Source organism: Rhineura floridana, chromosome 7, assembly GCF_030035675.1.
Source record: "Rhineura floridana isolate rRhiFlo1 chromosome 7, rRhiFlo1.hap2, whole genome shotgun sequence".
In the NCBI taxonomy this organism is placed as follows: domain Eukaryota; kingdom Metazoa; phylum Chordata; class Lepidosauria; order Squamata; family Rhineuridae; genus Rhineura; species Rhineura floridana.
In genome coordinates this window covers 77,419,848-77,431,881 of record NC_084486.1, presented here as the reverse complement: position 1 = coordinate 77,431,881, position 12,034 = coordinate 77,419,848, and the positions used below count along the sequence as shown (strand labels likewise).

Genomic DNA, 12,034 nt, shown 5'->3' with positions numbered 1-12,034 from the left:
CCTGGGGAATTCCTTGGGGGGGGTTCTCCCTTACCCAGATCGTTTTTTCTCCCAGGTTTTTAGCCTAACGGCTCTTAGAGAGACGCGGCTGCGGTTCTTCCTTCATAAGGCGGCCGACGCAGCCTTTTTGAGGGAGCTTGCGGCTGCAGCTCCCTGCCTAGCCGAACAGCTATCCTGGGAGGCCGCGGCGGCGGCTCTCCCTTTCTTAGTCAGCATCCGCAGACGTTTTCCAGGAGCTTGCGACTGCAGCTCCTTGCCTAGCCGAACAGCGATTCTGGGAGACCGTGGCTGCCTTTCTCCCTTCCTTAGCAGGCAGACGCAGGTTTACTACGGGAGCCTCTCTACCTTGCGCCGCCTCTCTTTCTCCCTTTTTCAACTCGCCGCCTATTCTCGCGGCTGCTCCAGAGCCTGTGGCTGCGGCTCTTTTCCCTTCAGTGTCCCGATCTGGTTGGGCTGACCCGCCTCCCCCGGCTCGTTCTGCGGCTTTTTAAACTCTCGCCGCGACTGCCCTCGAAGCCTGCAGCTGCGGCTCCTTTTTTCCTCACGCTTCTCAAGGCTTCAGAGCTTGTTTGATTTTTCAGGCAGAAGTTAAGCTCGCTGGTGCTCCTCTGTGACCGCCATTGCTTCTTCCTCGCCCCACGCTTTTCTGATTGGCCAATTTTCCCGCTATTTTCGCAGGCGCCATTTTGTTCCTCCCTCTTTTCCCGCCCATTCTGTTTTGTCCTTTCCATAGCAAAGAATTCTATTCTACGCCTTTTCTGTCAGTTTTCTGCCTTTTCTATCATGTATATGCTGCAGAGCAGAACCTGTTATAAGTTCTTCACCATAAACAACTGCCTGAAGCTGACTGTTGAAGCCTTTTCGTGTATCCAGCCTAGTTGCAACTGTACATTCTGCCCCATCCGTGGTCGTATGCAAAGCCTGTTTGGAACTGTGCATTTTGCCCTATCCGTGGCCATGTGCCAGGCTGTTTGAAATTATACATTTTAACTATACCCAGGCTGTCTGGAACTGTACATTCTGCCCCATCTGTGGCCGTGTACCAAGGCTGTTTGATCCGTACATTCTGCCCCATCCGTGGCCGTGTACCAAGGCTGTTGATACTGTACATTCTGCCCCATCCGTGGCCGTGTACCAAGGCTGTTGGAACTGTACATTCTGCCCCACTCGTGGCCGTGTACCAAGGCTGTTTATACTATACAAAACCTGTTTGAACTGTACATTCTGCCCCACTCGTGGCCGTGTACCAAGGCTGTTTGAACTGTACATTCTGCCCCACTCGTGGCCGTGTACTAAGGCTGTTGATACTATACAAAACCTGTTTGAACTGTACATTCTGCCCCATCCGTGGCCGTGTACCAAGGCTGTTGAAACTATACAAAACCTGTTTGATCTGTACATTCTTCCCCACTTGTGGCCGTGTACTAAGGCTGTTGATACTATACAAAACCCGTTTGAACTGTACAACCTGTTAATACGGTACGTTCTGCCCCATCCGTGGCCGTGTACCTCGCCATCTGAGCCAGTGCATTCTGCCCCATCCGTGGCCATGTACTGAGCCTGTTTGGGTCTGTACATTGTGCCCCACCCGTGGCCGTGTACTGAACCCCCTAGAAAATATATGATGGCGGAATAGCCAGCGACAACTCAGGCAACCAAGCCAAGGCACCTAAGCATAAGCCATCCAAAACGGTTGCCAACACTAAACACCTATTCAGCCACAGCACAATCAAGCGCCCACGCTACGTCTCTGTCCTGGTCTCCGAGAGGTCGGGCCAGGAACAAAGGGCTTATTCATCCTCACAGCCGGCTGAGACGTCCACAACGTCACCTCTCCACAACCATCTACTTCATCGGGGCCGCAGCTGTCTTACGAGTTCATATCACAACTACAAAATATGCTGTCGTTTTTTATTCAAACTACCCGCCATTACTCAGCGCAGTGCGAACCGCTACGTACGCAATGAGGCAGATCCACCAGGCTCTCCAAATCCTTTTGACATTGCCAGGGGCAGATTTGTCGATGACGGCTCTTGTGGGGAAGGCTCACCATTTGCCGGGCAAGCTGAAGCAGATGAATGGAGTGATCATTCGGACCATGGGGAGGATACATCTTTTTGACTGTTTGATGCCTCACATTACCACCCTCTGGCTCGCAGAGTATGGAACATCCTTGGTCTCCAGTCTACACAACCTGCAGCTGCCACTCCCGCTATCAAAGGAGCCAGGGTCTTGAAATCTCCTACACCAGCAGAGCACTACCTTCCTGTGCCAGACCCTATTGCTAAACTGGCCAAGGACGAATGGTCTCATCAGTTACAAACACGCCGCTTTAACGCTCTTGCGGACAGACTTTATTCTTTGGCGCCTGATTTTACAAGCAGACTGGCCGTCCCTGGCATAGATGAGCCAATCTCCCGTCTAGTTTCTAGATCCCTTTTGCCGAGGGAAGGAGATTCACATTTAAAGGACGCCACTGAGCGAAGGCTGGACTTTGCCTTACACAAGAATCATGAGGCCACCGCTTTCTCCATGCGAGTCTCTGCATCAGCTTCCATATTGTCCAGGGCAGCGATGATGTGGTTGGATGACCTCTTAGATGATCCTAATCTCGATCCTGTATCTCTAAGGAGGTCGCTCGTGAAATTGCGCAAGTCAGCAGCCTTTGTGGCTAATGCCACCTTGGACGCAAATCAGCTGGGGGCACGAGCTATGGCAGCTCAGGTAGTCGCTCGACGAACTCTCTGGCTTCGTCACTGGCAAGCGGACTCCACAGCCAGAGTTAATTTATCAAGGGCACCTTATTCCGGCTCGTTACTGTTCGGCGAGGAAGCCTTAAAGGCTGTGCTTGTCGACCCCAACGATGCTCGAAAGCCTGTCTTGGCCACTGTCAGGAATGTCGATCGCAGGCCTTTCCGACGTTTCACCCCATACCGCACGACCCAGCCCTTTCGAGGACGAGGCCGCAAATTTTGAAATTATGATTTCTGTCCTTTCAGGGGAGCCTGGCACAGACGTTTCCCGGGCAGAGGTCAGAACCAAGGGTGCAGAGGTACCTCAACGTCCTCATATAGGGGAAGTTCTCGCCAGGACAAACAGTACTGACACGATACCGGTTGGGGGTAGACTGCTTCTGTTTGGAGACCATTGGCTGTGTCTGACTCAGGTTTCCTGGATCAGAGAGCTTTTTTGTTATGGCTGTGCAATAGAGTTTTTGGGCAATACCTCCAGACAAGTTTCATCCCTCCTCTTGTCTCAGGGCACCAGCCAGGCACTGCATCATGCAGACAGCCATACATCACCTCTTGGATACAGCAGCGATAGAGCCAGTCCCTACAACAGAGAGGTTGGAAGGGGTGTACTCCCTCCTTTTTGCTGTGCCCAAACGAGATCTGTCATGGAGGGCGGTATTGGACCTCAAGTTCATTAACCGTTTCGTAAAGTACCGCAGGTTCAAAATGGAATCCCTCCACTCCATTACAGAAAGCCTTCAAGAAGGAGACTTCCTGGCCTGTCTATGAAGCATATCTCCATGTGCCTATTTGCATAGCCCACAGAAAATTCCTTCGGTTTGCTTTCGGCCCCCAGCACTTTCAATATTGAGCGATGCCGTTCGGGCTCTCGTCTGCCCCGAGAGTCTTTACCAAGGTGCTACTCATACTAGTGGCTTACCTCCGGCTTCAGGGGGTCCATATCTACCCCTATTTGGACGATCTTTTAATACGGGCAAGTTCCAAGGAGCTGCTTTATCGCCACCTAACGCTCACGCTCCATGTCTTGCAGACCTACGGTTGGCTAGTCAACTTCGACAAAAGCCATCTCCAACCAACCCAGTGTCTACAACATCTAGAGGCGATGTTGGACACCCTGCAGGCGACAGTGTTCCTGTCCCCAGACCACTTAACTGCTATCACAGACATCGCACGGTCTCTGATGCACCAAGCAACCGCAGATGTCATGCTTCTAGCTAGGGCTCTCGGAATGTTGGTGTCCACCATCCATGGGCTTGAGCTCATGCACATCCAATCCAGTGGGCTTTGTTGCCTTTTCAGCAGGACATTGCCAGGTCAAACCATCGAGCAATTACCCTGAGCCCCACACTCCGTCATTCCTTCCGCTGGCGGACGAGGGTCCAACATTTCACCCAGGGCTCTCCGTTCAAAGAACCCAGCAGGACTGTTATCACCACAGATGCTCCTCGGCTGGGGAGCCCACTGCAACTCCCAGTTCGTTCAGGGGGTCTGGAGCACAGCAGAGCAGACTCAGAGTATCAATTGGCTAGAACTGAAGGCTGTCCACTTAGCTCTGCTCCATTTTCAGTCTCTGTTCCACTTGGACCATGTTCTCATTTGAACGGACAACACGTGTGCCAAATCTCTTTTAAACAGACAATGGGGGACCAGGTCACGTGCTCTGCAGGACCTAGCTTCCCTCATATTCGACTGGGCAGAGCGACATCTGCAATCCTTAAAACAACATCTCAGAGGAGTTTGGAATGTGACAGTAGACTGGCTCAGCAGACAGCAGGTCTTTCTGGGAGAATGGAAACTCCATCTGACCGTTTTCCATCTTTTCCAGTGTAGGTTCGGCACCTTCTTAGTCGACCTATTTGCCTCCAGTCGCAATTGCCAACTACCCAGGTACTTCGCTCGATACCTGGACACGACAGCGGAAGCAATGGATGCCCTCTCGCTACCGTGGCCGGATGGCCTCTTGTACGCCTCCCCTCCAATACCACTGTTAGCCAGAACCTTGAGAAAGGCGCGATGCGGGAGGGCCAAACTGGTTCTGATAGCTCCATATTGGCCCCATCGACCGTGGTTCTCGGATCTCCTTTCCATGTCAGTGATGGATCCTTGGATGATCCCGGTCACGTCAGACCTCTTATCCCAGGGCCCAATATTGCATCAGGATCCCATTTGGCTCAAGCTAACAGCGTGGCTTTTGAACGGGGACATTTAAGGTCTGCTGGCCTGTCTGATACTGTTATTGACATTATTTTGACCTCGAGACGACCATCCACCACCCGTATATATCAACATACTTGGGTGGCATTCTCCAGGTGGTGTCACTCCCAGCACTTCGATCCTTCCAAAGCCACAATACAACAGATACTGTTGTCATTCAAGGTCCTGTTGCTGATCGCGATCACCTCTGCGAGACGAGTTTCGGAACTGGGCGCACTGTCTTCTGCCCGTCATCTCTGTGTTTTTCACAAGGACTCTGTTGTGCTGAAAACTGATCCTGCCTTCCGTCCCAAGGTCAATTCAGTTTTCCATTGCAATCAGGACATTGTGCTTCCTTCATTTTGCCCGAATCCTACCCATCTCTAGAGAAGGCTTGGCATTCATTGGATGTTCGGAGGCCTCTCAAGACTTACCTGAACAGGACCCAGGATATACGACGGACTGAGTCTTTGTTTGTATCCTTTCATCCACGGTCTATGGGGCATAAAGTAGCTAATTCTACCTTATCCCGCTGGTTGCGGGCATGTATTACCTTAGCCTATGAGTCCCTTAAGCTGCCAGTTCCAGCTAGTATAACAGCTCATTCCACTAGGTCAGTGGCCACTACGGCTGCTTTTGCTACTAACGCTCCTGTTGCTGATATTTGTAGAGCTGCTGTTTGGTCTACCCCACATTCGTTTATAAGGTATTACAAAATAGATCGTTATGCCTCTGTCGATGCCTCTTTTGGCAGACGAGTGTTGCAACAGGTTCTTAATGATGATTAGGATGTGGGTGGTCCCTCCCTGTTATGGGCTGCTTTGGTACATCCCGCTTGATGGCAGTCCTTCTATGGAAAATGGACCATTGGTCTCACCTGAAGGGTGATTTTTATAGAAGGACTGCCATCACGACCCTCCCAGTTGGAGGATATTTAGATATTTTTCTGGGGTTTTTATATATTTCTGTTACGCTATTATATGTTGATTTCCTAGTGAAGTCAAGACTGCTATTAATGTTATCTCGCTATGTTAGAGTCATATTATTATGAATATTGCTATTATGTTATGTTCTTGCTGGTAGGCCCGTTGGCCTTTTCTCCTGCATCTTTAGATATCTCTTTGGACTCGCTGCGAATGAACTGGAGTGGGAGGGGCCTGACGCCCCTAGTCTTGACTTCAAAAACATTCTTGCCTTCGGACGATAGGTGGAGCTATAACCCACTTGATGGCAGTCCTTCTATGAAAATCACCCTTCAGGTGAGACCAATGGTCCATTCTCTGCCACACAAAGACTCTCCTGAGGTTCAGGGAATTCATGAGAAGCATCTGGAATGTGGGGGGGGGAGGAATTGGATTGAAGGAAATTGCATGAGCAGACTATTTGGGCTTGTGGCAGGAAGAAGGAGTGGGAAGCAGGGCTGTGGAGTCGGGAGTCGGGAGCAATTTTGGGTGGAATCGGAGTTGGGAGCAATTTTGGGAGGAGTCGGAGTCGGTAGAAATGTACCGACTCCACCCAAATAAATTTTGATTGACAAGAAGCAATTTTGGGTGGAGTTGGAGTCGGACAGTAGAGAAATAGAGGAGTCGGAGTCGGAGTTGAAGGTTTGGAGTACTGACTCCACAGCCTTGGTGGGAAGTTTGAGCATCCTTCCATCCTTGCTCTGCATTGGATGTAACCCATTATCTTAAAATTTCTATAATTTTGTTGTCAAAATTTTTTGGCGATGTAGTTTTGGTGTAATTAAGTAACCTACAAGATAGATCTTGTAATCAAAGATGTAATATTTTGAAGCCTTATACAGACATTTTCTATCCACATGCAGTGGGAAATTGGAATTCTACTGGTTAGTTCTGCCTCAAGTGAACTGCTCATCCTGACCTTGGGCTCCCATATTGTCCATGCATTGGACATCATGGTTGTAACGGGGTGGGTGGGTTGTGAGGTAAGTTTGTGTAGATTGGTCCTGGACCCATGGGATCCTCTTCAACATGTGGATGTCAGGTGGGGCAGCACAACACTAAACAGCACACTCCTAATCACACCACCGCATATAGAAAACATTGGCATGGGCTTAAGCCATAAAGGAAAAACTTCAAAGCAGCCATCAGATATGGCTCTTCCATCCTTGTAGTCGAATGTTGGAACTAATTTCCTGTACTCATAGGCACTGAAAGTAGCCAAAAATCTAAATTGCCCAGATGTAGATTTCGTTTGTTATCACTCCAATTACTGCATATAATTTTTTATTTAATTCTGAACATAATTCAAAGGGAGCAAAATGCATTAGAATCAGTCAAATTCATGAGATGTTGCATTTTAAAACACTGTCTCCTTATATGCATTAGAAACTGGATCAGGATCTTAATGAAGTGAAAGCTCGTGTTGAAGAACTGGACAGAAAATATTATGAAGTGAAAAATAAGAAAGATGAACTACAGAGTGAAAGAAAGTTAGTAATTTATTGAGGTTTTATGTTGTGTGCATGTGCAAGCTTAAACACTATATATATATAATCTTTGCTTTTTATATTTTAAACATTACTACAAACTGTTATAGTCTCCAAAACATTTGATTTACTCAAAATTTATAGATACGGTTTCATTGTTGAAATATTACTGGTATAGGGTGGGATCCATTTAGTGCCCTTGCACTAAGGCTTTTATTCTAGTAGAGATGGTTACTAACAAAAAGAAAGGAAACATAATTATTGCCAATTCTTCCTGCAGTTGCCTACACCACCTTGTTCTGGAGGGCCTTCCAACTGTCTGGAGCTGGTTTTAGGGAGGTGCTGAGGGCTGCAAAGGGGAAGGGGACCACAAAAAGCGCTTCCCCTCTTCTGAATCAAAGGGCCTTTGGTCAGTGCAAGAGCACCTGTTGGATTCTATCTTTATGGCAGAAGGTTGTAACCATGAGCAAAAAGATCATAGCAGTGTGTGAACATCTGTCCTATTAGTACAGGCACTGTTATCCTCCAGCCTGTGGAGTTGGATCATATATTTTTTTTTGAAATGTAAAACAATTATGGGCTAAAATACAGCTTCCTGGGAATCTGAACTTTCATTTTTGCCAGAGAATTATACCTATAATAGTTTTTGAAAAATGTTTGAGAATGTGTGAGCATTGTTGACTATCAGAGGGAACCTCATTCATGGAATCTTGCAATTAGGGCATGGCTTTTACCACTGCACATCTCCAGATTCTAGTTCATGGCTACTGTTCTCTAGTCTTTCCCTTGTATGTGTTTTAGTACACAAAATACTACAAAAAATATTCTGAATTTCCCAAAACATGAAACTTTGGGGGAGGGAGGGTTGCCTGAAGGACTGTCTGACATAGATTTTATTCTCTAATCTTGATGGCAAGGATTTTAGCAGTGTTAGAAAAAGGAACAATTCTTTAAAAGGCATATTAGATTTTATTTCTTGTTAGGAATTATTTTTGAAAAAATTAAATCAGTTTGAGGTGCTGTTCACTGAACAAAAGATTGTTCAAAAGTTAACATGCTCTTTGAAAGTTTTAGATTATGACATTATTAAAGATTAGAGAATTTTGTAACACGTGTACCTTTATCTGGTAGTTTATGCTGCTTTTGCTTGAAAATACCTTTGGTAACATGGAAGTCAACTATTTTTTCAGTTACTTGTGGAGAGAAGAGAATGCAGAACAGCAAGCTCTTGCTGCAAAACGGGAGGATTTGGAAAAGAAACAACAGCTTCTTAGAGCAGCAACAGGAAAGGTGGGATTTGTAGCATATTTTCATAATTATGTTACAGGTTTTCAGAAACTAATATTGCAAATGCTATAAACCTCGTTTCTTTTGAAGAATCTTGTGGGAGTGTAAGAAGTACAACTTCTGTCTGAAAATGAAGAAGGCTGCATTGAAGCAAAACTATTTGTGGCTTACCATGCTTTGAAAATAGAAATAAAACTGGGTTTTTTATTAGCTTCTGCAGTCCGCAGACACTTGCTTAAGTGCATGCAGCTGCCCTGTGCATAGGCTTGAATAGCTGCATATATTATCTGAACAAATAATTGATTTACTGCTGTGTGTCTTATAATGTTCATTGCACAATGTTGTAGCAACACTGAGGAAGTTGTAGCAAATAAAACCTTTTGGTCCTGTCAGTCTAAAAACTGGTAATAATCAAAAGTGCGAGAAATCAGAGAGAGAGAGAAACTGTAAGAAGCACAAGTAATTCTACTTTATTATGGCAGGCTATTCTAAATGGAATTGACAGCATAAACAAAGTCTTGGAGCATTTTCGTCGCAAAGGCATTAACCAGCATGTTCTGAATGGCTATCATGGAATAGTAATGAATAACTTTGAGTGTGAGCCTGCTTTCTACACCTGTGTTGAAGTTACTGCAGGAAACAGGTATAGTTCTGATGAGTAGGTTTCTTATATAAATGTTTGATGTTAATATATAACTAAAATGGTCTTAAATTGACACTTAAATTGATGAATTAGGCTTATTTTCTAGCAATCTAAGTGTATAAAACTTTGGTTCCTTAGGAATTTTTTTCTTGGTAGTCTTTGATAGTGTGTGTGTGTGTGTGTGTGTGTGTGAGGGAGAGAGAGTGAGTGTGGGGACATATAATGAGGAATATACACATATCCATATATGATTTCTCTAGACACACACACACACATATAGGAAATATATATTAAGAAGTATAATGAGTAGGAAACCTATAACAAAACAACAGGCCTGTGGTGTTCTTGAACTTTCAGGTACCCAAACTTGAGCAACACCAGGCCTGTATATGATTAACATTTGATAAATCAATATGTTGCTTTAGGCCATAGATGTGTAGAACATGTTTCAATAACAACAGGTATGCTGGGTAGGCTTGGCCAGTCAGAAACAATGGAATATGCTATGTGCTGAGTATGCATGGTAGACCAATCATAATAATGTAAAGTTGTGTTTGGTTGCAACTGGTCTCAAAGAACATCAGTCAAGGGGACAGCAGAATAGGAAATAACGCGCGTATAATGGAAGCTTACCTGTACACGTGTTCATGTAACTAGATATTAGAATTACCTAATATTATCTGATTGGTTTAGAAATACTGCAACCTTTATGTAATGTTTTGAAGAAATTGTATGATTGGTGAAATGATGTCACATGCTGTGCTTAGTACTGTATAAAAGATCTATGCAGGCAGTGCCATGTTGCAGTCTTCACTAGATGCTCTAGGGAAGCTGTCCTTGCGTATGCTCATATAGAATAAAGGCCTACTTTTGCCTGGAGCCTGTGTTCTCTAAATTCTTCAAGGACCCCTGGTCCAAGAACCCCAAATTCCCTGTCACAAAGTGTTTTAATTCAAGATAAAATCTTCATTCAATCATATTCTTTCTTTTTCTCCTGCTAGACTTTTTTATCATATTGTAGATTCTGATGAGGTCAGTACTAAAATTCTAATGGAGTTCAATAAAATGAATCTACCCGGAGAAGTAACTTTCCTGCCTCTGAACAAACTGGATGTTAGAGATACTGCATACCCTGAAACCAATGTAAGTCTTTTTTCTTTACAGCAAATTAGTGTGCTGGGCCATACATAATTGTAACAGTTTCAGTAACATGCTGGCAACAAACAAAAGGGTTGGAGAGCTGTGTGCAACCTGTAGTCCATATGTTGTGTCTCTGTATGTTGTAGTTCTAGATTATCTCTTTTAGCCAGGTTATTTTCCTTCAGTTTAAGGAAATCTTAGTGTGATTCGCTTACATTCAAGATTATTATATTCTACGTTTTGATTATATATATTTTTATCTTCTACATTTTATACCTGAAAGTAACTGCAATACTTTTGTAATTCTTTTTAGCTGTTTGATGTGACTGTTCTTATTTTCAGGATGCCATTCCTATGATTAGTAAACTAAGATACAATCTAAGATTTGATAAAGCCTTCAAACATGTTTTTGGAAAGACTCTTATTTGTCGCAGTATGGAAGTGTCTACCCAGCTGGCCAGAGCTTTTACTATGGATTGTATTACGTTGGAAGGTATGGGTTAGGTACAATTTTATTTATGTAGGAAAGAAATTTCCCAGTCCACTTGGTGCTTTGAGAACTACTCAACAAAGCATCTATAATAAGCAGATTTTGTTTTGTACTATCTCTACAAAGAACTATTCAGTCTATATACTGAAAAAATTAGTCCATGCAAATAGAATTGTTTGATGTTTTAGAATAGGTTAGTTGGTCCTGTAAATGTGTTCTTGAAGTGTTAATAATAGTTCTAAAGTGGCAGTGGGGGAACTTCCAGACTACAGGACTAACTAGGTTCACATGGCCTCCGCATTTGCCTGCAAGGCCATTTCAGCCAAGTCAGGACTCGTGTGCCCTACGTATGACATCAGATGTCCAGTAAGTAAAGATGCAACACTTTGCTGACAACTGATTGGCAGTGCCTGCAAAATCTTTTGCCTTTGCGAGCACCCGGCTTTGCAAACCCTGAGGATCAGCTGATTGACAGCACCTGCAAAGCCCTGTACCTTTTTAACCACTGCTGCTGATAAATAGTGCTTGGAGATGTTGAGCCTTTTCCCATGCGGTTTAATTTAACCAAGCAGGAAAAGGAAGACAGGATATCATGATTTCAGATGATTGACAGGTGAGTGGCCCTGCCCACCTGTCATAGTTAGCCTACAGGGTGGGGGAAACCAGATCAGTTCCCTATCCATTTTTAAAGGGCAAATAAACACATGACGTTGTAAGTTTCTGTGCAAAATGAAATAATCCATGAAATTTTGCACTTCAGTTCTGTATTTGTTACTGTTGAGAAATTATTCTTCAAATTTTGTGCATTTGCAAGATTTGACTAGCATCTGTTAAAAATATATTTTTTTGGTCTAGGTGATCAAGTTAGCCACCGAGGGGCTTTGACTGGGGGTTATTATGACACAAGAAAGTCACGACTTGAACTCCAGAAAGATGTTAGAAAGGTAGAAGAAGAACTTGGAGAACTTGAAGCAAAACTCAATGAAAACTTGCGCAGAAACATTGAAAATATCCTTCATATGCTTTTTCATTCATGTGGAGGGTGGTGTTGGATTGTTTACTTGCCTGCTTATCTGTAA

The 12,034-nt window shown here is 44.6% G+C and overlaps 1 protein-coding gene across 3 annotated transcripts in view; it reads left to right on the top strand.

Moving 5' to 3' along the window:
* Positions 1–12,034, top strand: part of SMC3 (structural maintenance of chromosomes 3) — a 48,042-nt gene that overhangs the window by 23,564 nt on the left and 12,444 nt on the right. For all 3 annotated transcript variants that reach the window (XM_061636034.1, XM_061636033.1, XM_061636035.1), the window contains 6 exons: positions 7,295–7,398; positions 8,586–8,685; positions 9,165–9,325; positions 10,327–10,468; positions 10,808–10,958; positions 11,811–11,963. In XM_061636034.1, coding sequence (XP_061492018.1) covers positions 7,295–7,398; positions 8,586–8,685; positions 9,165–9,325; positions 10,327–10,468; positions 10,808–10,958; positions 11,811–11,963 — 811 coding nt within the window. The remainder of the gene's footprint in view (positions 1–7,294; positions 7,399–8,585; positions 8,686–9,164; positions 9,326–10,326; positions 10,469–10,807; positions 10,959–11,810; positions 11,964–12,034) is intronic.